This window comes from Oryzias latipes, chromosome 14, assembly GCF_002234675.1.
Source record: "Oryzias latipes chromosome 14, ASM223467v1".
In the NCBI taxonomy this organism is placed as follows: domain Eukaryota; kingdom Metazoa; phylum Chordata; class Actinopteri; order Beloniformes; family Adrianichthyidae; genus Oryzias; species Oryzias latipes.
In genome coordinates this window covers 22706729-22720456 of record NC_019872.2, presented here as the reverse complement: position 1 = coordinate 22720456, position 13728 = coordinate 22706729, and the positions used below count along the sequence as shown (strand labels likewise).

At 42.4% G+C, this 13728-nt stretch overlaps 2 protein-coding genes across 2 annotated transcripts; one reads left to right on the top strand and one right to left on the bottom strand.

Annotated features, from left to right (window-relative positions):
- Positions 1-853: 853 nt before the first annotated feature.
- zbtb21 (zinc finger and BTB domain containing 21) lies at positions 854-9018 on the top strand. The gene is made up of 2 exons (XM_004076725.4): positions 854-1734; positions 4198-9018. Exon 2 carries the CDS (start codon positions 4200-4202, stop codon positions 7239-7241), a length of 3042 nt encoding a protein of 1013 aa, XP_004076773.1. The 5' UTR covers positions 854-1734; positions 4198-4199; the 3' UTR covers positions 7242-9018.
- A 2780-nt stretch (positions 9019-11798) lies between these two features.
- Positions 11799-13657, bottom strand: atg101 (autophagy related 101). Its single transcript, XM_004076638.3, has 2 exons — positions 13153-13657; positions 11799-13077 (listed from the first exon to the last, which is right to left on the bottom strand). The coding sequence occupies exons 1-2, from the start codon at positions 13402-13404 to the stop codon at positions 12673-12675; spliced, it is 657 nt and encodes a 218-aa protein (XP_004076686.1). The 5' UTR covers positions 13405-13657; the 3' UTR covers positions 11799-12672.
- Positions 13658-13728: the final 71 nt, after the last annotated feature.

Below are 13728 nucleotides of genomic sequence, written 5' to 3'. Positions count from 1 at the left end.
TATAATTAGCTTTACTGGTTGTAGTTTGAGCACTTTTGCATAGTTTGGAAAGGCTTCTTGCTGTTTGTGAAAGCATTTCTACTCAGGGGTCATGGTAAAATTGGTGCTCAGATTACCAATAGGTTTTGCCATTCTGTGCATTCACACTATTTTCATGATGGCGTTAAATTTCCGCAAGTTTCTGCTTTCAAATCACATCCTTGAATCCCATAATCTAAAGGGGCCTTGTATGATGCACAGGCAGGTAGAGTATCCGAGATAGTATCTTAGCTTTAACCCTTTAACATCTAAATACCACACGCTCTTTCACATATTGTAAATCTTTGATGAATCACGCGATCAACATCAATCAGCTGAACCAGAAAAGCGGCTTTTAATATCCGCTTTGCGTAAACACTTCACTGCTGTACAGTTAACTACTGCAGCTTTGTTTTGTCACGTAATGAGAGTTACGTCAGTCGAAAGAATGTAAATGCTGGAGCTAAAGCTCTGGTGTAAAAGAGTTAAAGTCCACCTCCAATCATCTTTTGATCTATTTTAACAGTTTCTGGTGGTCTTTTAATTATCATTATGCTGCTTTTAGACAAAATCAAAAAACCTTCAGTCATGCAGTTTTGAACCAGAAGCTGACATTTATATATCTCTTCTTAGAATTGCAACCCACCACAGCCTATAGGTCCTAATTCTGTATCTCTCCACTCCTCACGCACTCCACAGTGATTTGAACAAAGAAATACTTACAAAGGCAATTTTGAGCTTAATTTCCTTTATATATGTCCTCCATCATCAGAAAAATGCCACAAGAACAAGTTAGAAAAACAAAACAAAACACCATTTTCATTAGAGTGGGTCTTTAAAATAATAATAAAAGAGAAAAGTGGTTGACTGGTGCATGGAAAACCCAGATCTGTTTCCCAGCGGGCATGATGAACTTCATGCTACTGCCTAACTATGTAGCCACAAGGAGGCCTGAGTCTGGGTCTCCCTGTCCCAGTCCCCAGCCAGGATTAAATGCAGGGTTGTGTCAGGAAGGGCATCCGGAAAATATAATAATAATAAACCTCTGCCAAACCACCTGTATGAATCAGTGAAAAGGGATGTGCTGAAAGGTGAACGACAAGAATAAAAGTAGTCATTCCAATAGTTACTTGAGTAAGAATGAAAACATAACTAGTGGGGAAAAAACAAGAAAATAAATAACCCAATAACATATGAAGAATTTTCTAAATAACAAATCTTACGCCCTGCTTTTAAATTGCACCACGGTAAGAGAAGTGTCTTCTATAGAAATGCATTGCACTTGCTCTAGAGAAACATAAAAATGTTGTTTTTCATGAAAAAGTAAAATAAATTTTGTTGTAAAATAGAAAATACATGTATCTGTGTAAAAACAAAGAGTTTTAATCATATATTTAATCTTAAATCGTTTACACAGTTGTTTTTATTGTGACACCTAACAAATAAGCGGAAAATCGATCTTTTCTCCCTAAACGTGGACTGTTTCTTTAAATTAACCCTGTTGCTAAATAAACGGATCACCCCGCCCCCAGCTCCACAATCAGCCTATCAGAAAACGGTGCACTTGACGAGCGCTCTTTGCGATGACCTCATCCCTGGTGTGGGATGACGTCAAATTCAAGATGGATGGAATCACGACGAAGACGCAGAAATCTTGCACAACAGTGAATAAAGTCTGAGCTGCGTGGAGGCAGGACGCTTTTCACGACCGAACGGGTGAGTGTGGGTTCACGACCGAACTTCACGTCAAACAAAGCGAGCGGGGAGAGCTCTGTTGAGGGGAAGCCTTTTCCTTTACCCGCTGACGTAACTCGATTGTGTCCCTGTAAAACCTGTCCAGCCACAGCCTGAAGAGGCGCGGGCGGGCGGGCGCGCGCAGTAGATCTGCCCGTCCTGCTGAGCAGAACCGGCGCATTCTCGGCTCACAGCCGTTACATTCGTCCGTTATTTATCTCTGCTAGCTTTGGGTTTTGACGGCGATGGTTATCGTTTGGGGATTTTGTGGAGTCCGCAGACACGCGCTCAACTTTTCCGCTCCCCGCTTCTCCCACTATCCGTAGGAGAAACGCTGGCGCTTTTCTGCTACAAGTGAAGAAAAGCCCCCCCCCCCCAAGTCCCCCCTAGTTGAAACCGAGCCACGTCTTAACGCGTTATCTAATACCTAAAGCTGCGTTTGGGTTCCCCGTATTATCCCAGTTCTTCGCTGGGTTCCGCTGTCCCCCTGACTTTTCACGTCCAGTTTTCATGAAGAGTACATGAAGCGATCTTAGTTTTAGTAAATAAGAAACATACAAAGAAAGCGTCAACGGCTTTGACGGAAATGACCCGAATTCCGCTTTAGATTTTCAAAATAAATGTCAAGAACGAAACAAGCGAATTTTTTTAAATAGACGACGATTATCCTTTTTTCAGTTTTACTTAACGATAATAAAACGGATTTTCTAAATGTGTTTATCATTTTTTTTTTTACATTTGACTTTCTTCTTTCCGTTCATTCCTTGTTTTATCTTGACTTTATCAATATTATTTTTTCCATTTACATGTAATGAGTCTGTATAGTTAGGAAAGCAATTTTGATTGTGAAAATAAACGAGTGAAATAACATTTAACTGCTCTAATCAAATAATTAATGTAGTCATTTCTGAGCAAAGAAGTACTTGTACTCTTTAACGGCTACATGAATACATGAGCAAAACATATATTATCCTTGAATATTGTGGTTGATGGTGACACCAGTTCCTCAACCGGATGAAGTGAATGTCCTTTTTAGAGTTTACTTCGAACACAAACATCAGACTGTGATTAAAGACCCACTCCAATCATCTTTTAATCCATTTTCAAAGCAATCCCAGTGGTCTTGTAATAATGATTGTCGTTTTTTGCCAAAATAAACCTGTGTCGTTTTGCAGGACATAGTTTCTGCAGAGCGACAGAAATCCATTACAAGTTTCAATTTGTCTCTGAGGTGTCCCCTTGCCAATATCGAGAGCAGAACAGGGAGCTTGCGGCTCGTCCAGCATATTTTTTATGTAACTAATTGAATCTTTTTCAAACAGTTTTTTTTTCATCTGCTTTTTTAGATGTCCTCCATCATGAGAAAAATTTAACAAAACATGTTAAAAACACCATTTTCATTGGGGTGGGTCTGTAGTATTTACTAGGGGGTGGGCAATTCCTGGTATTCTTGCCCTACTCGCTTCTGATTACCTGGATCAGGTGTGTCTAGCCAATTTGGTCACGCTAGAGCCGGGTATGTTGGAATGTGGACCTCAGTGCTCACCCCTGACCTATACCAACATAGAACTACAAAAGACATTTATTTTATAACAGTTGATTCTTTATTGATATCTGATTAAGCATTTTGCAAATTTAACAAGTTTTGGATTCATTGTTTTATAACACACAAACACAGTGCTGTTAATGTTAATGTTCATTGGACCCTTGTTTATCGCAGGAGTTTGACTCTAAAAATAACCCTTTATAGGTGAAATCCACCAGGTAATCATCTTTGTGAAGATGGTAGTCATCTCAGTTAATACAGACATTTTAAGGCTGTAAAACCCCTCACCACACACATACACTTTTCTCAGACATACATGAACATTTTCACATTGCTTTTGTTGAAACAGTTCAAACCTTTTTACAGTTCAAACCTTCCTAGAGAATAGGTCCAAGATTATAAAATGAAAACAAAGATCTGATCGCGATCAAAGATTTTTGTAGATTTGTCAAACTGAAATCATTCTGCACAGGAGACACAGCACAGAGGACAGTGATTGACAATAGTCTACAGCCAGTCAGGATGCAGAACACCGCGCACTGTAAAAATGATAATAAGAAATAGTTTTCTAAAAAGCACGGAAAATTGCACAAAAAATCTGCAAAACAGCGAGACCACAAAAGGTGAATTGTGGTTTAGCAGGGGACTACTGTATTTATTTATTTATTTTTAAATCTTCTGTAGACCTCATATGTTCTTCAGACCAGGAGTGCACATGCTTTTGTTGAAAGAATTGCAGCCTGAAAGTGACAGAAATAAAAATAAAAAAAAGACAAAAAGCAGGGCAGTTTTAAGGAGACTGATCCTTTGTGAAAAAATGACTGTTTTTTCACATGTATTCATCAACTTTCCTTTGTGTACCCTCCAGTATAACATGAATTTCTGTTTGTTTTTTTCAGCCATGGAGAGCCTTGTGCATTATAGTAATCACTGCCATGCCCTCTCAATGCTGGGAGTTCTCAATGAACAGCGCCTGCAGGGCCAAATGTGTGACGTGGTACTGGTCGTAGCTGACCAGAGGTACCAGGCCCATAAGAGTGTTCTCGCTGGCAGCAGTGAATATTTTCAGTCTCTTTTCACACGGATGGACGCGGAGTCTCTGAAAGTTGTAAATTTGGACTTTTGTGAGCCAGACGCCTTTGAAATAGTTCTCAACTACATTTACTCCTCCTCGCTTTTTGTGGACAAAGGCAGCCTGGCAGCCATTCAAGAGCTCGGCTACAGTCTCGGCATCCCTTTTCTCACAAACATTACGTCCATAAGGCCGCATGCATCCTACTGCGTGTCTCGGAAAAGGTTCTCGTTCTCAGAGGGAGAGGACAACGATGTCCATACAAGGAGTGTCATTGTGTGTCGAGTTCAAAACGACACGACCCATCCCTCTCATTTAAATCATCAGGGAAAATCATCAGAGAAGCCGTTTTCTCTTCACTCTTCTAGTGAACCAACACAGCTTACATCTAAACACCATTCACATGAACCAACAAGAAGCTTTGAATCTGGCAGGAAATCCTCCGATCAGAGTAAAGAGTCTGAGAAGACGTCCAGCTGTCCATCTGCTGCCATGTTGAAAGGAAACTCCGCCCACATTTCCCCTGTGAGGCCTCTACTGACATCATCTGTATCTTTCAGTGGTGCTGAAGTGTCACACATCAGGATGGAGTCTGGCATGGAGCAGGAGGCAAAGGAGGAGAAGCCCGAGTCCTGTTTTCAGAATAAAGGTCCATTTCCCAGCCAAGCCAATGAGCTGAGCCATACAATAGACAGGAGTGGGCCACTGATAAAAAGCCTTCTCCGACGATCCTTGTCCATGGACAGCCCTGTTCCCGTCTTCTCTCCCACGTTGGAGCTCAAGGAGATGCAGAACAGAGAACAATCGGTTGTAAAGATGGCGTCAAAATCAACTGGATCGGAAACATATTCCCACAATGGCAATTCAACAAGAATATCCCCTCTAGTTCTCAGGTCAAAGCACCCAAACAGGTATGACAAAGAAACCCAAGTAGAAGAAGATATTGGTGTGAAAGCCGAGCCCAGCAGTCCTCTGGCTGACCCTATGGACATTGTTCGCATCACAGTTGGAGATGCTCTGCCATTCAATCTCAGAGACATACAAACAGGTTATGATCAGGGAATCAGGGCGGATTTCACTCCCCCTTTAAAACGAAGGGACAGGCCGGACAACAGAAGGTACCCTTTCAAGAAAAGCAAACTCTTCAAAGATCTCGCTCTCTCACTCGATGTGAACATGGCAGGGACGGCACCCCAGCACGCCAGCGCTGACTCCAGCGAGGGCAGCACAGAGCCGGTTCAGAACAAAATTTTCAAATGCTGGAACTGTTTGAAGGTGTTCCGATCCAGTGCTGGACTGCATCGCCATGTCAACATGTATCACAATCCGGAAAAGCCTTACGCTTGTGAAATCTGCCACAAACGCTTCCATACCAACTTTAAAGTGTGGACTCACTGCCAGACACAGCACGGTGTAGTACAAAACCCAGCCTCTTCCTCCAGCTCCACCGTTTTGGACGAGAAGTTTCAAAAGAAGTTGATAGATATAGTGCGAGACAGAGAAATAAAAAAGGCTTTGCTGTGGAAGCTGAAGAGGAACAAGCAAGGCTTGCAGTCTCCCTCATTCACAAAGAAGAGATCAAGGTCCAGCTTTATTTGTCCTTACTGTGGGAAAGCCTTTGCCTTCCATTCTCAGTACAGGCAGCATTTACGAACGCATCCTGCTGAGAAGGCTGACCAGGACTTGGGGAGCCAGAGGATCTTCTACCAGGAAGAGATCAACCAACGAAACCCCCCAGAAGCTGGGGATTACTCCTGCAGACTGTGCAACATGAAGCTGCCGTCCCTGGTAGAGCAGGGGGACCACGAGAGGGGCTGTCGACACGCAACCGTGTGCCCCTACTGTGGACTCCGGTTCTCAAGTCCAGACGTCAAGAAGGATCACGAGGCACATTGTAAGTACAAGAAGCTGACATGCCTGGAGTGCATGCGAACCTTCAAATCTTCCTTTAGCATTTGGCGCCACCAGGTGGAAGTCCACAACCACAACATGATGACTGTTAGAGACCAGATTCATCTGAAGCAACAAGAGGACAGTGAAGAGGCTCCCGAAATGCTCAAAGAGGACAAATACAGCTGTGAGCCTGCAGTAACGGGGACGTTTGGAGAGAACATCACTTATGACTCCTCAGGTCCACCTATGTACGACTCAGAAGATTCTTCACCCTATGTGCCTGAGGATTTGAGTATGGGCCACCATGGGAAGCTGGTGGTGAAAGAGGAGCCGTTGGAAGAGTCTGTGAATGAGAGAAACAGCACAGAGCCAGCCAAAGCCAGCGCTGACGAAGTCGGCGTATGGCCGTGTGAAAAATGCGCCACCCTTTTCAGCTCTCGAAAAGACCTAGAGCGGCACCAGGAGCTGCTTTGCCACATAAAACCTTTCATCTGCCACATCTGCAACAAAGCTTTCCGGACCAACTTCCGCCTCTGGAGCCACTTCCAGTCCCACATGTCGGCCGGCAGCGAACCTGGATCCAACGAAGTGGAACCCCGTGCCCCATCTCAGTCTCCCTCCCCACCCCTGACCCCTCAGGCCTCTGAGCGGCCATCCCCACAAGCATCTGTGCTCAAATCCGCTCTGTCAGCGGTGCTGGCAGCAGCGGCCGAGGGATCCAGCAGCCCAGAAGCCTGCAGTTCAGCACCAACGACGGCGAAAAGAATGGAACTTGAAGCCAGCAGCCCCAGCCCATTATCGAGATCAAACAGCTTAGAGAATCCAAGCGGCAACCACGAGGCTGACACGCTCTTTTACCACGCCCCGTCGCTGTCAGCCTTGACCTTTAAGAGGCAGTACATGTGTAAGCTCTGCCACAGAACCTTCAAGACGGCCTTTAGCCTGTGGAGCCACGAGCAGAGCCACAGCCACGTGTAGACATGGCTTCACACCTCAGCCTTCAGTGGTTGTCTTTGAATGTACAGCTTCTGCGCTTTGCCTACAATGAGATATTTCAAAGTTGCCATGTTTGGTGGAGGTGTTACCTTGAATGTGCAATCAACTGCTCCACCCCCCAGTTGAGTGTTTCTTTCACCATGATCTATAGGAAGAAACCTGTCCTCCACCCACAGTTATCATTAATGTGACATCAGATTTACAGACAGCTCGACGGTTGGAATAGTGCTTTAAGGAGGAAACTCTGCAGTACAGGAAAGAATGTTGCTTTTAAATGTATAAGAGATCTATAATGAAAATGATTGAAATGCACTTTGTTTAGAGGTTTGATTTTGTTGTGTTGACATGTTTTGATCAGTTTACGTGCTGTAACTTCTGTTCACTTTGCAAGAGTTCAAAGAAGAGATGTGCTCATCATTAAATATTTGGAATCACATCCAGTGGTCATTTTAATAATGATTACTTTTTCATTCATTATTTTGCCAGTATACTAAACACTTTTTGCTGTTATCCAGGGCCGTGCAGAAGTCATCCCTCTTTTTTTATACTTTGTTCCTGAAAACCGGTGTTTGCTCTAGTTTTTATTTGTGTAGCTGCTTTTTCCCTCTGGTCTTCATGTCTACCTAACTCCAAAGATTCAAAGTTTTTCTGCCAAATTTTCCGTCTTTCGTTGACATCAGACTGGTTCAGCTCTAGATTTTTGATGCTTGCATCAGGTTCCAGTCAGTTAATAGAGGACGAACAAGCAGACAAAAAGAAGGATCAGGAAGAAGAACACAGTTGATAAAAGCAAAGAACTTTTCTTGCTTAAAAGTATAGAAAATGAGAGGTGACTGGAACACTTGCAAAGTACTGCACATGAATTACAAAATGAAATTCTCATTCAGCCTTTCAGCTTGATGATAATAATAGAGATGTCATTCCATGGACATGCTTGTTAGGGTTGTTCCACCGGTCTCCAATGAAACATTTTAAATTTCTAATATTCATGTTCCTAATCTATTTTTCCAGCAAATGAATCAGTGACTTCTGCGGGTCAGTTGTTGAATAAACCCTCAAAAGGTTGAATTTGTCATAATTCAGCACATTTAAGGGGGTTATTAAGCATATTTAACACCGAAGGCCTTATGCGTGTTTAGAATTAAGAAATGACTTGTAAGCACAACAGTTTATGACTCAGGCATTTAGAAGGTTTGAGATCAGGAACAAACATTAAAAAGCAATCTTTTTTTCTTTTTTTTTTTGTGGAAAGCGATAATTATTTCTGTATTTGAGAAAGTAAAGATGAAATGTTGTGTTTTAATGATATTGCAGTTACAGGTATGTGCATCTGTCTAAAGGATTGGATATTTTGTTGTAGGGTATTTTGCTACTGTGTGGTAACAAACTGGAGCGCTGCACTCAGACTAATGTACTCCACTATTAGAGCAAAGCAAGTTCCATAGTGATGTTGAGTTCTTTGCAGTAATAGTGCTCTGCTTCTGTTGTGAGAACAGTTTTCGGAGAGTTTTCTCTGACGTGTTTAGACTCGTGTACACGGAAGTGTTTGTATTCTTGATTTTTGTACCAGGTTTGTTAGTAAACAAGAGTATATCTTTTTATAATTGCTGTGCTCTCACTGAAATGATGGTTATTTGTATCAGCAGTGGATGCATTAGTGTTGCTTTTTGGAGAATTGCAGCTCTTGTGTGTTTGAGTTTTCTACAGTTTGTGTGCTTTACTTCTGTAATAAATAACAACAAAAGATTGCATAAACACACATTTGCGTCTCTCTCTTCAAGGTCCGGCCTCATGTGAGATTAAAGTCCCACTATCTGTCACACACCTAGGTATGTTTTTTTTTAAGTCTTTTGCATGACTCGGCCTGGGTTTGAACCTACGACCTTTCAGTTACACTCTTACCCCAAGGCCGCTGAGCTATAAAAGCCTTGAAAATACATTTTGTCAGATTATCAAGAATTGTCTTTTTTCAAATCCAAACTAGGTTATGTTAATTGTACGACTAGAATAATTGAATTATCTTTTATTCTAATGTATTGTATCAAATAGAAAATCTCATTAAAACTGTAAACGGAGTTGGACGGCCCCCAACCGCAACCCACCTATGCCCTAAACCCCCTCACTGGCTGGGTGGCTACATGCCCTTCATTCTCCCTTTCTTTTGCTCCTGGTCAGAGCTTTACGTTACAATTCATGAAAAAAAATCACCCGATTTTTTGTTGGTTTTATCTTCATAGCAATCACTGTATTTTTTTTCGTCACCTGGGGGTGACTAACAGGTCTAATTAAGAACTGGCAAGAGTAAACTTTTGGATTTCCTTGGCAACTGAGGTTTTTTTCCCCAAAGCCCACATTTCTAATATATTCATGCCGTGGTTGTGTCCACATTCCTTCCCTACTAGTAGTCCGATTCTACAATTCCCAAATCCAGTGCCTTAGAAATTTCCCAGAAGTCTCTGCGAAAAACCAGTGTGCATCAATGCTCACTAGATCGGTGAATACAGACCACAATGCATTGCATCTGAATAATTTTTGCCCAAAAAAGATATTTAAATGTATCATCAATGTTTTTATCTTCAGTAGAGATTGGACTCATAAAGAATCGTCGCAAAACGCTCATATTAATTATATTTTAACTTTGTGAATTGATGAAGTCATATCCGCCGTTTAAAAAACCCCAAAAAGTATTGAGTGTCCATGTTGCTTTTAAAATTCAGGGCACTACATAGTGCAGTACTATATAGATTTTTAGTAGTTAGGGGTCAGGGTGGGAATACACTTTTACAACTCCACTTTTGCTAGCTTGCCACGTTAACACTGTTAAAAATCCACAAACTTAAAACCAACTTTTTTTTCCCCAAGCAACTTCCCAATCATGCTTAATGCGTTAGGAGGCGATAGGTCAGATTCTATTCTCCCATGTTTTTTCTACTTAAATTCTATACTATAGATAACTCTTTTTAACTCTTGACTTCTCAACATGTCAGAAAACATGCAGAAGGGAAACCCTGAATAATGTGTTAATGTTGATGAATGGAGTTAAAAACCTTTTCAGGCATCATGAGTGCAGAATAGCAGTGAATGAATGCAGAGAAACAGAGCTCCAACAAAAGATTTTCTTTGGTGAGACTGTGATTTAGATCACCATAAGAGCCCCTGTCTGCCCATTAACACATGTTTCTGCTTTTAGTTCTGATTAAAGGTGTTTCCAGACCAAAGGGGCTTTGACTGTTTTCATCCAGTTGCTACTGGATCCTGGACATACTGAAAAATCCAGACCAGCTCCTTCGTCTCAGCATCCATCCAGCTGTGTTACTGTACCTGACCCACTGAAACAGTTATCATGAAGTTTCCAGATGACATCCCAGCAGAATAACTCTTTTCTGAAGGGGGTGAGTCTGCCTACAACTGAACCGGAACCATCCAGTTCAATGCCAAAAATAAAGGTGGCTGTTTGCTTTAGCAGATCAGAAATGGCACCAATAAGGAATGCAGAAAGATCAGCTGTCATTTACTCTCTAGGCATCAAGTAAAATGAGAATCTGTCACGGATTGACCTGACTGATCTCTAGAGAGTATTTGAGGTTTCTGTAGAAGCACCAGCAGCAATATGAAGAGCCAGCTGACTCACTGCACTTGTGTGTGTGTGTGTGTAGTACCTAAGCTACACTAAAGGAGAGAAAATAAAAACACCTGAGGGTCAAACCCGTACCAAAACAAACAGGTCGCCCTGCCTTTATTGGACAGGAAACGAATGTTTCCAAAGAAAAGCAAAAATGACCTTGGAGGGCCACTCCCACCCTTTGACTGTATAAGAGATTTACTTTTCTTATCGAGTCATTCCAAAAAAGAAACTGTTGAAAGGATCTAAGCCTGAGGTAGGAGCATTGACTGTATAAGAGAATACAGTCAATGCTCCCACCACAGGCTTAGATCCTTTCAACAGTTTCTTTGGGGAAGGAGGTACAGAGGACAGTGAAGTGCAGGAAGAAACAGTTCAGGAGGTGTTTCTGTGAGATCATAGCCCACTAACCAGATCTTTACTTTTGCCATTGCACACTTAAATGAATGGCAAGTTTCCTCAGGGATTATTAAAGACCTATTCTATTCTTGAAGTTTGAATGTTCTGCCCAGCACAGTGATGGCAAAGACTATTGTGTGTCGAAAGGGTTTCCTAGGCTTTCTAAGGTTTTCTTGTTCTTTCAGTAGGTGACTTCCTGTCATCGCCTTCACATTTATAACTGTAAAAAGGAAACTAATCAAGTAGGATTGTGTCTACAAAAAAGACGAAAACTGTGTGAGTGTGATGTCACCCACAGAGAATGGTTTACTTCCAGCTCCAACCAAATGAAGTCCATTCAGTTGTCATTTTTTTCACAACACAGACGCCGCCATGTTGGAGCCAGAAGACGTTGTCTGTGATTGGTTCGAGCCGGTGCAGGTTAACATTTCTATGACAACCACTGTCACCAATCATGGGTGAGCTTGTTGGAAGTCCACACCTCAACCACTTGAAAGCAGGCTCTGGAGAATCTGTCAAACATTTGATGTGAGACCACAGTCTTTTATTGAGCCATCTGATTGGTCAGTTTATAACTTGAATAACCTTCACTACAGAAAAAATATCATGAAAGACAATGAAGATTATCAACATGTAAAGGTTAGCAGAGCAAGAATGGTTATTCTGACCAATAGAATGAGTAATAGCTGTTCGTTTGTCTATAAAAGTTCATGGGATTTGGGGATTTGGGCTTCTTGGAACCAGCGAGTACTTCCTGTTTGGAATGCCAGGGGGGAGGAGTCACTTAGTCCGGTTCTCCACCAAATGTTTTAGCAGTTAAAAAAAAGTTATGTTTATTTTCTTATTAAAACTGTCCTCTGAAGTGTGGCTGTCATGAAATGCTGTCCTTTATAGGGTGTCATGAATCTTCACTGATGGCAGCTCCAACAAACGTTTAGCGTGACAAAGTTTAGTTTTTAAACTTTGCCGTGACCCGTTTAGTGCAGCGGGTCACGGCAACCTTGTCTGGAAACTAGGGAGCGAACTAAGGAAACGTTTGTTTTTATTTGGAAAACAGCAAACTGGAAATCCTGTTCTTCACCTTGGGTTAGGTCACATTCACCATGAAGGCAGGAAACGGTCGAGAAGAAACTTGCTTCCTTCTGAACAAGACTTTATGCGAGGATCAGACTTTATCTGTTTCACTCTCAAAAAATGGCCTGAAAATCAAAGTTTCCCTTTAACAAGAAAGAAGTTTGTTGACAAAACATTTATGGATATAATGCACAATGATTTACAGACAGTCTGATTTAGGCAATTGGAAAATAAAATGTTGAAAACAGAATCCTTAACTACAAAAAGAAGGATATTTTTTTACAGAAGTACTTTAGCACAAAGACAGGTTTCTGATCCTCACAGCGCCAGCGTGTCTTTGATCAGTCTCCTCATAGTGGTGCTCACAGAAGTGCCCAGGGAATCGGTGATCTGGTAGGTGATTTTGTACAGATACGGCTGGACGTCTTTGAGGCTGGTGTCAAAAACATTGTCCACTTCAGACTGTGTGGGCATTTTGGGCAGATATTCGTTGCGGTTTATGACCTCGACCACGTTGATGACCTTCTCCCCCAGTTTCTCCCCCACTTTCTCTCTGCAGATCTGCCTCTCCTGCTCATTGGCCAGGTTGACGACGTTGACCTTAATGGTCCACACCTCCCACGGGATGCACTCATCTGAGAAGGGCCAGCGAGACTTCTTCTTCTGGTAGAACTCCAAGGAGATCTGACCCATGCCGTCACTCCCTGAGTTGTTCAGACCATCCTGTGGGGAGAGCAGACGTGGGGGTCAGCCTCACGCGCCTCTTCACGCGCGACAGTCAGAGCTATTAACATTTACCTTAAACTCGCAAACGGCTTTCCTGATCACCCGGTCCAGCTCCTCAGACGACACCCTGACGAAGGTGAAGTCGATGAAATCGCAGTCACTGTCTGCTGTCCCCACGGTACCGATGGAGTACGTGCCCTCCTTTTTGTAGTGAAATTTCCCGGTGCTGCGATGCAGCAGGATGGTGTGCAGTAACGCCAACATCGCTTCATCGATCTGCCGCGCCTCCACGGTCACCTCAAGAACCTCCGAGCGGCAATTCATGATGTATTTCCCGGTATGAGCAGCAACCCGAGAGAAGGGACGCTAGCTCCCACGAGCAACATTCGTTCCGGAAATGACGTCACGTAGCTTGTTTATCAACACAAATGGGTCCACGCGAAGGAAAGGAAAACAAAGAATAAGAACACAAATCGAACTTATATTGGGACAGTAAGATCTTAAGGTTAATATAATGCATCGACAGCAGACATATGAAATCCAGATTTAGGCATAAACCAAAACTATCTATTAACCCATTTCTATGACGAATCCTATCTACGGAAAGCCACATAGCTCAAAATACCTCTTGCTTTTTGACAGCAGTTT

Coding starts and splice junctions, on each gene's coding strand:
- zbtb21 (XM_004076725.4), top strand. CDS start 4,200: ATGGAGAGCCTTGTGCATTATAGTAATCACTGCCATGCCCTCTCAATG.
- atg101 (XM_004076638.3), bottom strand. CDS start 13,404: ATGAATTGCCGCTCGGAGGTTCTTGAGGTGACCGTGGAGGCGCGGCAG. Junction 13,078..13,152: donor AAGCCGTTTGCGAGTTTAAG/GTAAATGTTAAT, acceptor CTCTCCCCACAG/GATGGTCTGAACAACTCAGG.